The following is a 20289-nucleotide window of genomic DNA, read 5'->3' as shown; positions in this document are numbered from 1 at the left end:
GTTACAGTCATGCTGCTGGCTGGCACTTCCTAGCTGTTACACAAAAGCGGAGTAAGAGCTAGGAGCAGTTTGCACTCATGGGTACAACGGTGTTTTCCTGTGCTCCAGCTCCACACTGGCAGCGGCAGGAGGTTGAGAGACGCCTGGTGGCAGCGCTTGGTCCTGCTCATGCACCCCTGCAAGCTCGCAGCCTGCGCCTCTGCTCATCCCGAGCCGGTGAGGAGCAGGATTCTCAATATTCCAGCAGTTGGGACTGCTGGGAACGCTTGTCAGTTGAAGGGGTGGAAGGAGAGGTTAAGCAAAGGAGTGAAGATGGTGCAGCTTTAGTGGCGTGTCAGCACAGGGGTGGTGGGGTGATGGCCAGTCCGGCGGCATTTTCTTTAAGCAGCTTTTGATAAATTGAGAAAGTAACCCAAAATAGCTTCTTTTTTATTAAATAAAAAGAGAGGGCTGCCCAGCTGGGGTTCAGCACAACAGCTGGGATGAAGAAAGGGACAAATACACCATCATGGACCCTCGAGACAGAACCTGCTCTGTAACCGCCCACCAGCACAACACGATGCTGCGGGTGGCAGCTCGCATTTCCCCACACACCATGGGCTGCCCTTGCCCCCATTTGTGCCAGGCTTCAGCTTTACTTTGACATTTCATCCCCCTAAAGCTCAATTAATCTGTTTTCTTTCTGCCACAGGGATAATCCTTTCTGCAAGCACAGATTCTACATCCGAAGCCCTCATTTTGCTGGAAGCCCAGCAGCTTTGCAAACCTCCCCCGTGATGCACACACAGGTGATTATTTTGCTTAAACCCCCAAGAAGTTTGGGGATTTTGTTCCTCCTAAAGTTTAGCTGCAGCACAAACATCAGACTTTTGTCTTTCACGGGACGCTGACTGCAGTCACATACTTTAGGAGGGTATTGAGGTGCATAGACCACCTGTATTTTACAAGGAGCAAAGCACTTCACCTCTGGAACTGCTTTTGAACAATCTCATAAGGTGCCTGGTTCGTATTTGAACATCTAGACCCTTTCAGTGTTTCCCCTCTGGGGCCTGCTCCATGCTGTGGGCCTGTTCGTGTAGTTCGGTTTTGTAGGTCAGAAGGTTTTTTGGGTGACAAAATCTAGTAATGACAGTAATGCAATAATAAAAAAAACAAACCAACCCAAAAAAAACCCTTTAAGAGCTTTTTTTTTTTTTTTTTCAACCCAGGCTTCTTCATAACCTTTACAAAACGTATTTTTGTGGTGAGATAAAAGCATAGCTTTGAGAAGTACCCAGTGCAGAAGGGAACCTTCGCCCACTTGACTTTACCTGCACAAGGCACAGAACAGAGGAGCTGTGGGGATGTCAGAGGTCACAAAACATGAGGCAGGAGCAGAAAATGCCTCTTTTTTTCATGAAGATTAAAGATAAAGCAGAGAAAACAACTCCCCCCCATGATGCAATGCTTTGGATTTGCCTCTTCACTTCCGTGGCAGTCCCTGTGGGTGTGAAAGACTTGCCAGCTCTGAGGCACCCAGAGGGGCCCCAGCGACTGTCTCCAGTGGTACAAATGCTCTCAGCACCCAAATCACAGCCCTCACCCGCATCAGCATGTCACCAAGGAGCTGGGGGACACTCACCACAGCTGGAGGAAGCAGGAGTCCCAGGAAATGGCACCCCTTTGCCACATAAAGCACACAAGGACCAGGAGAAGCAGACAGATAACACTGGAGAACCCAGCAAGCAAGAGCACAACCCGCTCATGGGTTTTATCTGCTCCATCCTCCTGGGCTGCCTCCATGGGAGGCAGCAGGCCCTGCTGAGCCCCTCCAGGTGGGTGTGTGGGCTCATGAGAAGCTCCAATGAGCTGCTCTCCATCAGAGGTGGCAAGTGGGCAGCAGTACCCAGCTGCAGCCTGAGAAGCAGCAGGGATGGGGAAGGGATGTTGCAGGAGCACAGCAAAGGAGCCGGGGTTCCCATCAGGCTGTCCCTGACGCTCATGCCCCTCGGGGGCTGGTCAGTGTTCAAATGCTGCCCACCAGGCATTTGTTCAAGTCTGCATGTGCTTGGAGGAGTTATTTTACCCTTGAAGTTGACACCCACTCACTGAGGTGCAGCACACCTTGCCTGTGCCAAGTAATGACTGTTATTTGCATACACCTTGAGAATACAGAGGAGATGAAAAGCACACGGGGCCTGCAGAAGCCCAGCACAGAGAACTGTGGCACAAGGAGCATTTGCAGCACAGGAGGTGTAGAACCTCCTCCTACCGCTGCACCAACTGATGCCACCTGAGCCTCTTTGTGGTCCAGGGAGCAGCTGGTACCATTTAAGTAATCAAACTCTGCTGGCAGCAACAATCATTCCAGAAAATGCTTTTTCAGAAGAGCAAATTGCAGTAAATAAATCTTCAGGTGTGTAGGTTAAGGTGTAATCTCTGTGTAACCAACATGCTTCATTAAAGGGAGCTCAGCTGACAGGACTCTGCTCCCAGTAGTCTGTGCATGATCTAGAGCACAAACAGATTCAGGATGGAATTAAGGGACTAAAACAGGAACAAGCAACACCATTCTTTCAAATCTGAATTGCCACTGGCTCTTTTCTGTGTGTGCATACAAGACAGTGCCTCATTTAATAACAACTTCCAAGTATTATTTCCCCCCCAGTTTCTGCCATTCACTGGTTGTAAAGATCCTTCTAGATGGAGCCAATGTTCAAACACAAGTCAAGGCCAGCTTGGGGGTTTCTTGCTTTGGTTTTCAAAGCCCTTTTTCAGCGTAACTGTTTGTATGTTGGATATGTCACTAATTAATTCCATGGTTTTACTCCCCTCTGGGCTCAAGCAGGAGGGCAGCTGATGGAAGCCCTAAAACAAACACAGGCATTCCTTAAGAGACAAGAACCAGAGCACTGTGAGTTTAAAAAAACCAAACTTGCTGGATTTTATTTAAACCATTAAAAAAAAAAAAGACCAAAAAGGATTTACAAACCATTACCACTCCTGGATCCACTATTCCCTAAAAACATTCCAGGTTATTGACCCCAATGCATCATGTGTTCTCTTAGTTGTACAGGAAGCAGCTTCTGTCTGTTGTTGCAATTCAGTGGGTTATTTTCAGAAGGGCTTCAGGTTAACATGGGACAAAATGGGGTGATTCTGGTCTCTTAGTAGGAAATAAAGGAGTTCATTGGTACAGAAAAGCAAAGGCTGTTCTGATTAGAAACTTCCTCCCCCCCCCCCCCCCCCCGATACATCATTTACTGCAAAAGGACAGTTACAACTTATTCCTTTGGAAGTGGACCTCCTGAAATGTTGCATGTGGAATGTGACCAAGTTTCTGTCACTATAGAACAGCTTCTCTTGCACCAAACGCCCCCAAGACTGAGCCCATCAGCCTTACGTAGGAGCACCCATGAGTAGCAAAAGATTTCTCTAAAAGTGAAGAGCTGGGTCCTGGCTGGCCAGAACCAAAGCAGTGGGGCTACTGGGGGGGTGGTTTTGTGAGATCAAGGACATGCTTTGGGTCGTGGTGCAGTAAGCTGATGTGTCAGGACAGAGCCAAGCTCCTCAGGAGGCCTCCAGAGAAAGGGAGGCCCATCAGCATCACATTTCAGCCACTAACAGCCAAGAGGGGTCTTTGAGAAAGGCCTCCTCACTGTTATCATGTAAGCAGAACAGCAGAAGGGCTGATCCGTAATGTAAAAACCAAAACCAGACCTGTTCTTCTAGCGGAGAAATCCCACGCAATAGGAAGGACCTATCTGTATTGTAACAGGTTTTCTGTCTGCTTTAAGCCATCCTGTGCCTCTAAAGGCCCCTCAACGTCAGTTTGCTGATAATGTGACACATTACTGAAGCCCAGTATCCTTTGGGAACAAGGGATACAGGCAGGGAAGATATAAAACCTGCGTAGCACATGTTGAAACCAAACCAGTACTTCCTTAAAGAGACACATGAAGTGAGTCAATATTTATTCTTTCTTCTCACTGTCCTCGGTGCTGGGGTCTGCAGGAGGCTCCTCCACTGTTGCGCTGTTGCTCTCAGAACCAGTGTTGCTGTCGCTGGTTCCCTCCTCTGCAGTGCTGTCGCCCCCTTCTTGGCCACTCTCCTTGTCATCGGGGGTGGATGTTCCTTCTTCTCCGTTCTGCTGGGTTTCTGTGCTCTCTTCTGGGTGAGGCTCTTCTGTAACAAGAAGTCAGCCATAAGAAAGCCTTGTTACACCAGAAGCGCAATTCCAGCTCCCTGGTGCCTTTTCCCTTCCGCTCACTCTGGTATAGCAACAACTCGCTGCTTTACTGACCATCAACATGCTCCAGTCCAGTAGCATTTTCTAATGTCACTGTACAGAACACAAAAAACCTGCAAGCCAGCTGGTGAGAGAAGCAGGGGACAAGTGCTGTCCTGTCCTCCTAATGCTGATACCAGCACAAGGAAACTCTTCAGTTGCTTCTGGCTAACCAGTATTTAAGGGATGAGAGAGGCTTAGAAAGCACTTTTTCCCCTTGTGTACATAACTCAAAGCATTAAACAGGGTGTTGTGGTATCTTATTCTCTCCTGTTTAAATAGGAGCAATTCAAGAAGAAAGCAGACGTGTCAGCTCACAAAGATCAAGTTCTCTATTCTGTTACTGTGCTGAAGCCCTTCTTCCTACTAACAGCAAAAGGAGAGGGAGCATGCTCATGGCCATGCTGGGCCTCTTGTGCCTTTACCTGTCTCCATTGGAGCACTCTCCTCTTCTTTCTTCTCCTCTGCCTTGTTAGCTGTCTGTTCTTCCTCAGCTGTGATGTTGTTTTGGCTGCGTTCCGCTTGCTCAGCTGCTTCCTTTTCCCTTTCCTCCTGCCTCTTGCGAGCCTGTTCCTCCGCCTGAGCAATTTCAGCAGCAATTTTTTCCATATCCACTTCCACCTTCAAACTGCATAACTGGCAATTAAAGAGAGACAAACCAGGAGAGCTTTTACTACCTCAGTTAAAACATCAGCAAAACCCAATTATGAGCTCAGAATTTCTAAATCAAGATTCTTTTGCTTTGTCAAACTTTATAATCAGTAACTAGAGAGGGAGACACATCAGTAACTGGGCAGAGAGGCACAAGCATGTTATCAAAACAGGGGGGAATAAACCAGCTAAAGCTTGCTCTTTGAATGCAGACAAGGACAGAGAGAGCAGTGGCTCTAGGCCACCTTCCTTGAGCTGGAGCTACTCTCCCATAAGCTCAAGCCATGATGCCTGAGGGGACTTCCAAGCTGTACTGGCTGAATGTCACCACTAAAGGTCACTGATGGAGCATGAAACAGCACAAGCTCTGTGCACTTTCTAGCAGGCACACAGGAGGACACTGCAGTCCTCAGCTGTGTAATTACACATCACTGAATACAGAACTGTGGGGAGAGCACTTGTACAAATGGGTAACTAGCAGATTCCTCAAAGTGGAGAAAACCAAGAGTTTTACCCTTTTGAGCTCGTTGTTAAAGGATTCTGTGCTTTCCAGAAACTTCCTCTTCTTTTCCTGGTGACGCTCTTCAATTTGTAGAAGCTCAGCTTCCAGTTTACGCTGGAAATGAGATTAATGGTGAGAACTTTACTATGCTGTCATCTGAAGAGCTGGACACAGTTTACAGCTACCTATAGAAATATATACACCAGTATTTAAAAATATACCTATGTAATATATAAATGACTTTATGCTGTTGAAAAGTATGAATAAACAGGTCTTTGCAGTCACTCAGGATTGGCAAGGTGTACTGGAAGTGAAAAACACTAGGTATGTACCTGAGGTGAATCTTCCAGCATAAACCCTACATGTTTTCTTTCATATTATACACCCCACAGGTATGTACAAATGGAACACATAAATTACATTCTCTAATGCAGGAAGACCACAATTCAAACGAAAGAAGGAATACCACTCCCCTCCAAATCTGCTTTTGTTCATTAAATTCTGGTGTCTCAGTTTTCTTCACCTATGTGTACACTGACTGTACTGACAGAGGGGTCTTCTGGTAATGTACATGTTTGGAAAAGAGGCACATGCCCAGTTAAAGCAAAGTGAAATACCTCACTAGATTGCCTTGTATGTGTTTAACAATGAACAATGTTACAATAGGGACCATTTACTGGAATAAAGAATCGTTACAAACAGGATTATGAGTCATAAGCTACCCCAGTACAACTCCACCAGTATCGATTAAACAGGAGACTCTAATACATACAGAAGGGTTATGTGTAATAGCGAAGAGGTGTGGAATTGATACTTAAGATATCCTAAAAAACACACTAGAGCTTAACATGATTCTTAGTAACAAAATAGCCTGGGAGGTGATGCCTCATGTCTTGCACCTCCCAAGACAGATGAGCTATTCGAGCGTAGAGAACACTGACACGAAACAAGAAGAGTCACGCAGATGATCAAACTATCAGAGACTTGGAGTACAGCCCAACACCATTATCTTCACCAACATTTCATATCATTTGTCCTCACCTGATGAACCATTAAAGACTGAACCTGGCGTTTCAGAACTTGCATTCTAGCTGTGGTGACCACAGAGCGGACGTCAGGCACCACGCTTTCACTCAGGATCTCACTGATGAGACGATGGTTCCTCTGGAAACGAGCTGTGGCTGTGTGCTTCATAGAAAACCCATCGTCATAGTCTGAAAAAAGGGTGTTAAGTGCAACTGCTTTAATGCCACAAAACCAGGACCAAGTCTAGTTTTGGTACCACTTCTTAAAAACAAGATACAAACCTTAACACCAGTTGCTGTCGTGTCACAAAGTTCATAATAACATATACAGAACATCAGGTCATCAGAAAAATCACCTTATGAGGACAAACTATTTACCTGGCACAGCTCTAACAGCTGGGATTTGACATGCATTTCCTACAAGCCTGAAATTTGGATTCACCTGGTTAGTTACTGTGCTGCTTTCTGCATTTCCAGAGCAAGAGGGACTATTAGTACACCAAATAAACCCGAACCTACACATTCCTGATCAGTCGTGTTACCACAACAGTATCAACTACAAAATACCAACAGGAGAGTGACTCCTCTCTCAATAAGCTTTGTAGCACAGATCAGACAGACTGATTTTGAAACACTTGAGGAATTAAAGCCTCAAGAAGTGATAATTTACTCATCACTGAAAATTCACAGTAATGTGTTAAGAGCAATGATTTATTTTTTTAGTAAATGCAGTTCACTGAAGAACAGTTACAGAAAAAAACCCCAAAACACTTCAAGAGAGAAAATACATGAGTACATGGGTCAAAGTGCTGGTCTCCTTATAAGCTTCTCGAGCAGAAAAGGAATTAAAGGCAGCCCAACAGGAACTAAACTGTCTTGTTTGACATTTCTCTACAGGATTAATCACAAAGAGCTATGAATATTTCAGGTCAAGGATCTAGTTTTCTTCTCTCTGATCCCATTAAAACAGCTTCTGATTTCTGGCAAGATGTGGCAATTTTAATCTAGGCACAGAATTTAACATGAACTACAGCATTATGCAATATTAAAAGTCAAACTGACTAGAATTTAAAGCATAGTAATTAAATAGCATCAAATATCAGTAAAGAAACAGAAGAAACTTATGTGAGCATAACTCAAATTTAGCTGAGTATTAAAGTCGGTTAAGCACCAAGTATGAATTATCTTCCAGAAGGATGTCACGTAGAAGAGTCCAGGAGTCAAATTAATTTCACATCAAGTTTTCATAATCAAGATAATTCTCCATCTATTCAGAGAGATCTTAAGAAGAGTCCTAAGCTATCATGCAAGAAAATGTTACCAAAGAAGGTACTACTTTAATGAAAGTTTCTGTCTCCTTTATTTCAAAGTGTTATGTTCAATTTTTCATTGAGGTACCCAATTAAATGAAGCAAAAAAGAGGAAGAACAGTGGGAAGACAGTGGATTTGCAAGAGACAAAAAAGTATTGAGCAAATTGGTCTCCTTAAAGTTGTGCCTTTGTCCTAAGATTCCTTTTATGCTCAGAGTTCTTAACCCTAGTGATGGGCAGGATGGCACAGAAGCAACATTTTTGTCACAGAAATAATGTGCTGTTTGGTCTCAGATGGGAATAGATGCAACTTGGGGCCTCATGCAGCTGGATCCAGCCGAACTCCTTCGGTCCCGAAATCCCCAAATGCCAGCTACTGGAACACTAAATGTATTCACACGAATTCTGCAGTTACCTCCCACTGGGTAAAAGGCTGCTTGTTGTGTGCTTTATTTCCAAGGTGTGCATTTACAAAGGGGAAGGGAAAGAAAAGGGTGTAACTGATTACATGTTTCCCCCTCAGGTTTCAACAAGCATTGGGCTGTGAACTGCAGAGCAGTCCTTGGGTGGCTGGGGCTGAGTGTTCCCATCGGGTGGGGCCTTTCCTCACACTCAAATAAACTTTAAGAACCTTCTCATCAACTTGCCAGCAGCAAAGGTAACTGATGTCCTCAATCTCAACTGACAGTTGTTGAACAGATTAAAGGTTCAGGTGCTCTTAATCATACTAAAGCTCTGCCTATCAGAATTATGTGCTTCTGGTAATAAAGCACACAATTCCATTTGAGCTGGATTAAATCAGGCATCTAAGCCTTTTATAATGCATATACTAAAGCCATTACAGGGCTTTAAGCAGACTTATTTGTTTTGAACTGTAAGCATTACTTCATCATAATTAAAGGTTGAAATAACTTTTGACACCTTGGAATCAAGAAAAAGTCAGTTGTTAGGTGTATGAAATAAAAGTTGATAATGAAAATCACTATTAAAGGTACTAAAATAGGAAGGAAGTCACGTTAAGCACTGTAAGTTGCACACTGGTAGTCTTCTGTATCTCCATCTGTTTCTCTCTTCTGCTGGTCCTGTAATGGCACTGTCCCAGTGGATGTGCACACAAACCTCTTTGTGCTTACCATCGGGATCCTCTGCGGGCTGGATGCTCATGTAGGGCTCCCCTTTCTCCATGCGTGACTGCCTCTGGCGGCTCTCCTCTTCCAGCGCAGCCTCTGCACGACTCTTGGCATTGATGTAGGCCAGGTATGCAGGAGAGTTGTGGTAGGCCTTCATGGACTCATTGTACTCTATCTGAAACGTGACCAATAGCGTTTGATTGCATGAGGAGATGATTTCAGCCTGGACACAACTGCAGCCTGTACAACTCGTGTTGTAGTTGTACAGATAAAGCTATTCTGAATCATCCAGTGATACACAAATGACTGTATTCTCTGAGTCTTTTTAACAATTGGAACTTCTTCCATAGTCATTCATGTTTTAGAAACACTAGCTGTGCTTCTAGGTACGCTTCAGCTTTAATACCTGAGAAGTCTTAAACAGCAGCTTTGTTTTTTGAGAGTTAAAAAGCAACTGCCTCAGAACAAGGCATTTATGATCAGATGAACTCTGATAGGATAAAAACAATTAGTGAACTTGACATACTCTCAATAAGTCTCTGGAGTTCTAACTAGATCTTTGATTCTGATTTCTTCTCTTACTGCAGTATGTCATGAACCAGTTTTCAAAATAACTTCAGATTTTTGCGTTCTTTGATCCATCCCTGCCCTGGGATGATACAGAATGCTGCAGCCAGACTACAGTCTCCTGCTGGTAGCAGGTCTGCACCACTACTTTCACCTTCTTTGAAGTATTTTTGCCCTTTGATTTGCTTTCTTTAATCTCACTTTTAAAATGTGTCAAGTCTAGATTTTGTACAGTGATCTGAGATACTTCCAATGAAAAAATATAATCTACATATTGTTAAATGTTAAAGGTACCTAAGCATCTTGTTTTCTTTATGGTTAGGACTGGAATACTTCTACCTAGGCACTGGAAAAATATGACCAGGATGGCCCCTGCCCCAAGGAGCTTACAATCTAAGCATCATGACCAAATTAAAAAAATAGAATCCCTTGATTATTTGTTTGCTTCAACTAAGAGCATCCAGCTTTGAAGTGCTTCTCTATTGACCTGCAATAAAACCAGCTTAGATTTGACCAGGTTACACACAGCCTCAGATGTCTACCAGGTTTAAGGACAACACAGCAGTTGGACAATTCCCTTTGTTACCTCAGGATCACAATACCAGTCTTGTCAAGGTCCTCAACACTTACCAATCTAGACACACAGGTAGCTGTCATCTCTTGTCATCAGGATCAATAAAACCAAAACAAAATCACAAGAAAAACCCTAAAAGTGGTAACATTATAAGAAAAAAAACACTGTGTCATAGCGTGGAGTGACACCAGATTACACCATGAAAACCAAACCCTACGTGACTGGAAGTCTTTCATGAACACGTTCATGACAATAGCAGTAGTTGCAGAGCACCAGTTTTGAAAGAGGATTTTGGTGTTGAGACAATCTTTTCAATACTGATGTTGTACAAGCAAATCCATTCATTAAACAGTTAAAATCGACACTCAATTATCAATACTTCATTTTGAATTAGGTCTAAAAACTGACCAGTCACAGTTGATGTACAGTTACTTAAAAAAATCTAAAAGATGTGTCAGGATATAACTTCCATTTAAGTTACATACAGGGGTCTCCTGAATGCCTCATACACCACTGCATGGGGAAGATGAATTTTTCTTCTCAGACCAGTTCCTAGAAGAATCAGCTGTAATAAACATCCCAGATTTCTTCCATTTACCTTTTCAGCTTCATATTCATTCAAATACTCTTGCTTCTCTTCATCAGTGAGATCTCGCCACATTCCTCCAATAATCTTGCCAATTTCCCATAACTTCAAATCAGGATTGGACGCCTTCACTTGGTCCCAGACCTTAACAGAAACAGCTGGAGCTTTACTAATGATATCTAAATACTTCCAAATTATACATTTTATATTGTCATCTCAGTGTTCTTTCTGGAATCACCATGAAAAACAGGATTAAGTTAGGAATGAGTCTGGCTAAACTATCTCGATTATTTTCTGGGGCAGGAGGTCAGTAGGAAGCCATCTACTGAAACAGGCAATTGCTGAAATGGCTTTGGTTTCATGAGAATATTGCCTTTAACCCTCTTAATTCTCTTCTTAAATGCACATCGCTGCATCTCGGGGAAAAAAAAAGGCTACTGAGTAAACACATCCAGCAGTGGGTTATGATAAAGAGCACTGAGCTTTTCACATCAGAATGTAACATTGCAAAATATTTTGCAGTCTTGCTGATCAATTTGAGTTCCAACAAGTTCTGACTCCACCAAGAAAGTTTCTAACTTTATAGGGAAAAAAAGAACCAAAAAGGAGAGTTGCCAGTGTTATTTCTTGCTGTGCCACTTGATATTTTTTTTTGTTGATGGTTTTTTGCCTAAGACAGACATGCTGGTAAAGGTATTTTACCAGAAGTGGAAGGAATTCCTTCTGGCTCACCCGCTTCAGCCAGGCTGACATGCCCTCCCCATGCCCCATCAGATTTCAGACTCCACAAGAGTCTCTCTCCTACTTTCTGTCAAACAGTTCACAGAATAGCGAAGTAAACGGTGCCACAGGCTAGGTTGGTGAAGGAGAACATGCAAAGTCCACTCATTGCTACTCTTCAGTCCAGCTACAGCACTGTACCAAGCCCAGTATACCGCAAGGAATACTTCCTTTATATAAAAAAGTTCTGTCAGTAAGTCACAGGAACTTCTGCATGTGGCAGGGCGGATCCTTGTCAGCAGACAGTGGTAGTACTTAGCATTTTAGAGAAAACTTTTCCCCCCAGAAACTGGCAACTGCGTGAACAGACTACTGCTGCCTTCATTGTGAAGGGCAATGCATCTGTACTTTATAATTCCCTTAAAAGAATGTGCAGGCTGTTAGAAGTCAAAGTTTAGAAGCTGAAACTAAGATAATAGCAATTAATTGTTAGCACATACAAACACTAACTTTCATTATAACTTGGTTGACACTGTATACCCACCTTCCGGCTGTACCTCATGTAGGGCATCAGGGGCTTGTCTGGGGGTTTGGGGGGCTTTGGAATGGTAATACCAGAGGAAGCCTATAAAAGAACCGAATAAATCCATTCGTTAACATGATCACTGGGCAGAGTCTACACATATGTTTTGGAAAACACTCATTCTTGCGCAGTTAACCCAAACCAACCACACACACCCCCACTAAGAGAAGCAAACAACATCACCAAAAAGTCACCCAAGCTGGGAACAGGTACTAACTAGAGCTGATCCTCAGAGTCATGTTTTCCCAATGTAAGTCTGTCCTTTTAGCTGCAAGTTCAGAGAGCAGTAACTAGATAAACCTTCAAAAAGGCTCTGTATTCTTAAACTGAAATAGGCAGCTTAGAAATTTAAATGGAAACACCAATTCCAGCAGGTCGTTTTTCTCACTTCTGATGAGCAATCTGTTCTACCTGTTTTGACAAATTTAATGTGGCTACTGTACAGGTGGAAAAAAGATAAGGAATTTAAGATCAGGAAGTTAGAGCCGTATTTTCATTTTCAAATCATTTTAGCAATCTATTTGTCTGCAAAATTTGTCAGTGGTATTTTGGAGCCAATTAAACTAAACTAAACCCCATCCAACTGAGCTGGCAAGGTGTGCATTATCTCTATCTGAGCTGTACTTAATGGTCCAAATTAGCCTCTAATATCCTTCTGTGCCCTTATCTCCCTTTAGCTTTGCACACTGACAAACACATTGCTCACACTAAACAAAAGGACAACGACCACTAACTGCTGTGGATGGGAAGTTGCTGCATCCTCTCTTGGCCCCTCAACCTACAAAACACCTGATAGGGTTTTCTCCTAAAACAGTGCAGCAACATGACAGTCCCTGTCAGCTGCAAGCTCTGGAAACCTCCACACCTCGAGCACTTCCACATGCCAGGACTTGTATTACATTAAGTGGGAGCATTCTCATAAAAATATAAAGTAGTTCCAAGATTTTTCAGGACTACAGCCACAGAGAAGCAAATGTATCTGGCCAAGAAAGCCCATGTTCAGTGTTCAGCTTTCCAATTTTCCCTCTTGGTATGTTTTGTTTTGCTGAATTTATGGAGCTCTATGAAACGATGCATACAGGATCGTGTATAAATAATGTGCATGAGGTATGTGCATTACCAAATGTATACACAGATACACATACAGATGGGTTGGAAAACATCAACGGAAACTGTTTAATGCTTTTAAATTAACAGGGATTTAAAGACACCATACATATACTGATATATGCATGGCAGAGAAGGCTGTATATGCTTATGACATACAGAAACAATGGAAGTTCTCAGACAAAACCTGATTTACTGTTGTATAAGGAAAAAAGTCTCTGTTCAGACAGTGCGTGAGTCAAGTTCCAGCTTGTATGGGGAAGGTCTTTTCTGTAAATGTTTTAACAAACCAGATGAACTTCATAAATGAAGTCTGAAAGAAGGTTTATATAAGAGGCATAAAAGGTGTACACTTCATTAAACACACCATCTGTTTGTTCCTTGAGAAATCTTTTTATCATGTTCCAAACTAATCAGATCTTTTGAGGCAGAAAGTTTTACATGAAACCCTTGAAGAGAATTACAGGAACTTTACAAAAATCAGTGATTTACTCTGTTTCTGTAGTGTTAGTTAAGAAAATGTTACACTTCCAGCACCTATTTTTGTTTCCTAACTGCATCCAATGCTCAGGACTTGACCTGCATTTGAAAGAAGCCATCACTTCTCTCATCAGTCAACTCCATCTCACTTGGTTTACTCCGTGCAAAATGAATGCAACATCCATTTTGCACACACTGACAGAGTACATGAGATCTGAAAGGATTCTACTGTCATCACACTTCTGTTGAAAGAAGTAATTTCTTAACCTGGGACTTTGTAGTTATTACCAGACTAAGAGCGGAAAGAACAACAAAGGCTTGCATCTCTTGCATGGCTCAACAGTAGGATGCAACTATTACCAATGATCTCCAGTTTGCAAAACGTTCTTGTCTTTGACTAAACCTCAATAAAATGAGCAGTTTCCTCCCTCCAAGAATTCATATCCAGGCTACAGAATTCTTCCCTGAGCATGCAGTGGTCACTGAAGACCACAAAGTCTGTCCTTTTGGAGTCCTGCATCATACATGATTACCACATTGTTTTCTCTGCTGAGTAGAAGTCCATTTTCCTGCAAAGGTTTCAGAGTGAGAGGGAAGGGGGTTAAGGGGGTGGAGTAAGAGTCAGAAGTAATGTTTTCGGTTTTATAAAGAAGTGGCAGCAGCCAAGCCTCAAAAGGACCTAATCCTAGAGCCATTCCTGGTCAATTCCTGTTGTTTGCTGGATGATGTAATAGTTGATTCTCCTACCGTGACCCGGCTGTTGGTGCCCGGGTTCCCTCCCAGCCTGTAGTTGTTGTAGGCCAGATGGCTGTATGGATTGTATCCCACAAACCCTGGTGTGCTGGGCATTTGCTGATGGAAACAAATGAGACAAAAACACGAATGAGAAATGAGCTCAAACGAGGAAAACACAGAAATGAAAATGAACTGCAATATGGCATGCAAAAGCAACCAGAATTTAAACAAGCAAATGAGGTGTAGCAGTTGGTATCTTCTCAACACAAAACTTACTCCAGTAAAAACCTATTAAGGAAACAAGATTTTTAAGCAAAAGCGTCACTACAAGTTTCTAAAATTGGTGATTTTATTTGTGTTAAGTGTAACTCTTTTAAACAAGTATTCTATAAATCCAGCTCATGGCTAGTAAGATTGTCCAACATAAGCCAACAAGTAATTCAGAAAGACTCCTGGATCCAAAGGGTTAAGCTCACACAGCAACACAGCACACAGTAATCACACAGAAATCCCCAGAATCAACATTTAAGGCACCAGTGACAATCCCTGTCTGCTTTTCTTCCCATCATTTTGCCTTTCCAACAAACATTATACTGTCAATAAACAGGGGGTGGAATATATCTCTCAAAGCACCACCTGTGCACCACTGCCAGTATCTGCAATTTCCTGGTGGTTCACAGATGCAGTTTGTGGAACTGGGATTTGCAAGCTGGGAAAGATGACAATTCAGAGATACCCCCTCTGTTCTGAGGTAGGCTGCAGGCTGACAGAGGTGAGGAACCACTGCAATAAGATCTACAGGTTAGAGACTACAAACAAGTCTTAACAGATGACTGAATCCAAGACAATTTAAGAATACATTTTTGTTCATTCCTGAAAGTGGATCCATTCATTCTCACCTCAGTAATGTAGAGGAAAATTTGTATTTCTTTACAATTCCTTCTTACCCATCATCAACATACAGTCACATATCATAAGGTTCACTGTATTCCCTCCTCACATAAACCTCTCTCCTTACTTTTTCCATTATTCTGTTTCCCAATCAAATTTTGTTGGTTAAAACCCCCCCCAGTGGATCTACTGTTTAATAGCAATTATGAAGTCCTGTGGCAATCACAATATCCTGTAGTATTTCATCCACAACTTGTCCCACTGTTTAGTAGCACTTTAGCCCTTATAAGCAGTGCATACTGCAGGTGTGTTTTGAAGTGATTTGCTGACTGAACCCACTCTAGAGCACAGCTACAAACCTTGCACAGGTCAGTTCAGGACTCCAAGAATTAGGGTATGTCAAATAAACAGGAAACAAAGAGAACCTACAGGCTAAACTACATTAACTTGTGAAGTTTCCAAGTGCACGTAGACACTGTAGTTAAGTTTATTTCTAAACATATACAGAGTAAGATTATCCTTTGACAGCCTTTTATATCTATATATTTATTGCCAACTTTTTAATCTCAGCCACAGCAGCTGACATTTACTCAATCCATGTGCCTGTGATCACAACATACAGTCACTATTTAATAAGACACCATTTTACTACAGTTTTTTGTATTACCATAACAGGTTTTGAACTACACTTCTTCAATAAAACCAGATGACAACCGTAATCTCCATCTGCTTAATTCTTTATTTCTGCAAGACAGGATTTAGATGTTACAAGGGAACTACCTTGCATTACATGGAGAATTTTTACTTCAGCTATAATACTGCAGTTAACTACTGGTGCTTTGTTGACTGTAGTAACTGGAACTGACTGTGGACAGAAGCAGCAGGGTTATTTATCTACTCTAAGGACTTGCATTAGCAGAGCACAGACTATCACCTGAAGGCCTGCACAAAGTAATACAGAAGACATTTGCAAGGCATGTCACTAGTTGCAAATTTGTTTCATATACCCTTCTAAAGTGACTAGAGAATGTATCACATTGATAGAAACCATTTAACAGCTGTATCCATGCTACATCCCAAAGAATCACACACGGATGTGCACAGCTCTCGATGCAGGAATCCAGTTGTAAGAGCAGATGCCATCATGTTCCTTCTGACACTGGCACAGATCTATTCCATTGTGTGCAAAATGAAAACTCTGAACAGACTACACAAATAAAGTTTTATTTATGGAAGTTTATAAAGAACATAACTTGTATTTATACATTCTGTACTTTTGAAGCCTCTCTGAATGTGAAGTATGGCACGATAAATTTGCAGGATCACATTTCATCTAAATGCCATCCTGCAGTTTTCATTCCAGATGCAGAGATCAGGGACACTCTATTGGATAACAGCTTCCCAATTTTCTTTGGTAAAAAAGAAAATAAATCACTGTAGCATCCTTACTCATTCTTCTGTACGAAAGATTTACATTTTCTCATGCGAGTACATAATGTGAGTGCTACAGAAGAGGTGCATTTGCTTTCAAAGTCTTTCCTTACCACTGTGTACTGGTATATCAGTACCTTTTTAAACATGGACAAACATGGGCACAGTTCGGAAAATCAGCTGAAAAATGCTCTGTTTGCCCATGATCTGGGCATGAGCTGAGTGGGAAGGTCTAGAATTAAACATATCAGTTTGTTCTTAACTATTCCAGTAAACTGGTGCAACCCACTGGGAATAATTTAAGACCAACAGACTGCTTACAGAAAATTCAGTATCTGCAGGATGTAGCCTTAAAGGCAAAGCAAATTTATTCAGCTTCTCTTTGCCAAACTGCTGAAGAAATGAGATTAATTTAATTAATGCATATCATATTAATAATGAACTATGACTAGCTTGTGCTCCAATACAGGAAGGTGATGCAACTCCGTAATTATTGCTCTGGTAAGTTATTAAAGACTAGATTACCATGTCTGTGTTAATGAGAAAAATCACTATACTTACGGTTGCAGGAGCTGGGGTAGGAGGTGGGGCATAAGATGGCCTTTCTGTTAAGATATAAATGTAAGCACATTTTTTTTTTTCCCCTTGAAAAACGGAATGATTTTTAATAAGGTATCTGCTGTGGCAAACATTTTTAAGCAATTTACAAAACCAAGACAGAAATCCCACTTTCAAAGACTTTGCATTTTGCCACTGAAGAGCATAAAGCAAAGAATACAAGAAAAAGAAAAGACAGAAAAGTTAAGACCACAGCGCTGCTCTATTGTCAGCCTTTTATTAGGCAAAAGACTGAAGAATACAAAATCCATTTATAAGCACAAAAATTAAAAAGAGGATAAGCAGAAATGCAGTGAAAGGGAATTCAGAACAAACTGTGAGATTTGGACTTCCTGTGCAAACATGCCAGAAAATCCACCTCAGCAAGATTTAAGGCCCAGAGTTTGGTCAAGAATAACTACACTTTCTCTCATTCCTTTTAATGCAAGGAATAAGAACGTTCTCTCACAAACAGGTTCTGCTGAACCAGATGTTTAATTCATCAAGTAAAAGGAAGAAAAATCTGAAGACTTACTTGACATTTTGATAGGCAAATTTTCAGCCACCTGACATTATATTTGTACTTCTGAAAGACAAAAGAATACCACGCTATTAAGTATTACACCATTGCTTCCCCAAATCCTTGAAGCTTCATCACAGTTACCACCGATCACAAAAAATTTTTCCAATTCTGAAATAAAGAAAAAAAATTCTAACACTAAGGATGTTTTGCTCTTTCAAAAATGAATGTACTTTCTAAGGACACTGGCCTTAACTCATAGACTGGTTTGTGTTGGGAGGGACCTTAAAGCTTATCCAGCTCCAGCCCCTGCCACAGGCAGGGACACCTTCCACTGGAGCAGCTTGCTCCAAGCCCCTGTGTCCAACCTGGCCTTGAACACTGCCAGGGATGGGGCAGCCACAGCTTCTCTGGGCACCCTGGGCCAGCGCCTCAGCACCCTCACAGGGAAGAGCTTCTGCCTAAGAGCTCATCTCAGTCTCCCCTCTGGCAGGTTCAAGCCATTTCTCAACTAATCAGCCGTGAAATAATGCTCAAGTTTGTCTTGTTCATATTAAAGATATATATTTTTTCCCTTAATGAATAAAAACATGCCTCGTTATTTTACACGGACTGTTTCAGAAAACTGGTATTAATGTATAAATGCCCCAATTAAACAGTATCTGCTCTACACGGTACAAAATCCCAAGCACGGAGCACACACCGCTGCCGCCGCGCAGGCCGCGACCTCACTGACCCTTTGGCAGCCCATCGGGGTCACGGGAAGAGAGGAGTAGCAAAGTGGTTTGGGGTTTTTATCGGCCTTTCTCTTCAAAGAACTCCCCAGAGATCGCACCAGCAGCCGGAATCCGGTGGAGTTTCCCGACTAACGCCATACTTCTCTTCGCGCTCGCACAAACTCTTCGATATGGGGTTGCTCGTGAGGCTCGAGGCGCCCAAACGGGAGAAGGCCCAGAAAGGGGCCCTTCAGCCCCACCGCCTCTCCCCGCTCTGCACGCCGGGGCCGAGCCCACCCTGCTCCTGCCGCCGCCGGGAAACGCCGCTGCAGCCCCGTCCACACCCCTGGGCCCCACCGGCACGACCCCCTCAGCCCCAGCGGCCGCCGATGAAGACGAGGCCTGTCCCCTCCCGCCCCAGCCAGGCCCCTGCCCGCACCCCCCCCAGCCCACTCGCCCCGACTCACTCGCTCCGGCCTCGCTCCCTTTGTTCCTCACCAGGCCAGGGCGGCGGCGAGGACAGCGCCTGCGCCCTGCGCTCCGCACTTTCGACACATCGCCACCGTCCTGCTTCAGCTCACCGCCGGGGTCTCCGTTTGAAGGCGGAGGCGGCTTGGCCTCCCCCGCTCATTCCGAAGCCCCCGCCGGGCCAGGTCGGGTCCTCCCCCGCCCAGCTCCATGCTCGGTAGTGGCCGACTGCGGTTGTGGCGAATCTGCGGAACCCGCACGCCGCGCCCAGCCCAGCCATTACCAGGAAGGCACCGCCTCCCCACCCGGTGCGGGCTGTCACCCGACCTCCTGAGGCGTGGAGCGGGCAGCACCGCCCCGGACTCAATCCCGGTCGCCCCGTGATGGCGAAGGAAAGGTGTGGGCAGGAAACTGCCCGCCATCACGTTCCACCCAGCGCTTTGCACAGGGAGCCCACCCCACCTCCCGCCGGGCAGCCCCAGCCGCTGCTTTCGTGACCACAGCGGGGAGCCGCTACAGCGCGGCCTTCGGTGGCGAATCTGCGGCGGCGAGCAAGCAGCCGGGGAGGGGTCGTTGACACGCGGTGTTTGGCGCCTTTTTTCCCCCCTTGAGGGAGCGCGCGATGGCGCCCTGAGGCGCCGCGCCCGGCGCTGCGACGGGGCCCTTGGGGCAGTGCTGCGGCGTTAGACCCGCAGGTGAACCCCGCAAAGGCAGGCAGGGAGTGAGGTGAGGGGTCCAGGCAGATCTGAGGACGCTTTGCCCGTGTCAAGTAGGCGGCGCGGGTCTGAAAATGGTGGTTTGGGAACGGCAGCTGTAAGAGAGGAAGCTGAATCGGAGCAGGATACCGAGGAGACGGGACAGCGGCGGAGGGGTGTGAGGGGAGGGAGGCTGGTCGTGCAGGATGAGTGAGGGACCCGATAAATCTGTGTAGTTTGCTGATCAATTTAAAACTAAATCAGGCTGAGCCACTCAGGCAGCTGCTGGGCCGCAGGGGATGATGAGTTGGAGCAAGCTGGGAGCAGTGGGATTATCCAGAACAGCTCCTGGCAGAAGCTTGTGAAGGTCGCAGATGGAGTGGTCAAAAAGCTTGCACATCCAAACTGCAGAACACCACGTGCGAAAGGTGGAGAATTTCAGACCTCTGCATTTAGGGCAGGAGCCTTTTATACAGTGAAAATCGTGAAAGTGACTGAATTAAGTACAAAAAGTAAAGATTGGCATTGAAATGCTGTCATACTGCTCAAATGGGTGATCCCTACTTAACCCAAAAGGACGGTAAAAGATGAAAAGAAGAAAAACCACCTGAAATGATACCACATTGCTGCGAGTTAGGCCCATTTCTCTTTGATGCCTGCAGTTCTTTTAGCCCAGTTTCCTGCCATTTTTAAATACATATATTTTTATTGACAAGTAAAGAGACAAGAGCTC

The 20289-nt window shown here is 43.9% G+C and overlaps 1 protein-coding gene across 5 annotated transcripts; it reads right to left on the bottom strand.

The window, feature by feature from the left end:
- Positions 1–3248: 3248 nt before the first annotated feature.
- On the bottom strand, positions 3249–18919 carry SMARCE1 (SWI/SNF related BAF chromatin remodeling complex subunit E1). 5 transcript variants are annotated; one of them, XM_080633425.1, is made up of 12 exons: positions 18861–18877; positions 18414–18577; positions 17693–17743; positions 17122–17165; positions 14251–14355; positions 11878–11958; positions 10626–10757; positions 8890–9061; positions 6462–6634; positions 5433–5534; positions 4693–4903; positions 3249–4164 (listed from the first exon to the last, which is right to left on the bottom strand). In XM_080633425.1, the coding sequence occupies exons 3-12, from the start codon at positions 17697–17699 to the stop codon at positions 3953–3955; spliced, it is 1239 nt and encodes a 412-aa protein (XP_080489551.1). In that variant the 5' UTR covers positions 17700–17743; positions 18414–18577; positions 18861–18877; the 3' UTR covers positions 3249–3952. The 5 variants fall into 5 exon arrangements, with proteins under 5 accessions (XP_080489551.1, XP_080489549.1, XP_080489552.1 ...); XM_080633423.1 differs by lacking the exon at positions 18414–18577 and having other exon boundaries at positions 18861–18919; XM_080633426.1 differs by lacking the exon at positions 18861–18877 and having other exon boundaries at positions 18381–18753.
- Positions 18920–20289: the final 1370 nt, after the last annotated feature.

Source organism: Psittacula echo (assembly GCF_963264785.1).
Source record: "Psittacula echo genome assembly, chromosome: 23".
NCBI classification, from domain to species: Eukaryota; Metazoa; Chordata; class Aves; order Psittaciformes; family Psittacidae; genus Psittacula; species Psittacula echo.
The sequence above is the reverse complement of the archived record's forward strand: the minus strand, read 5'-3'. Positions and strand labels throughout refer to the sequence as shown.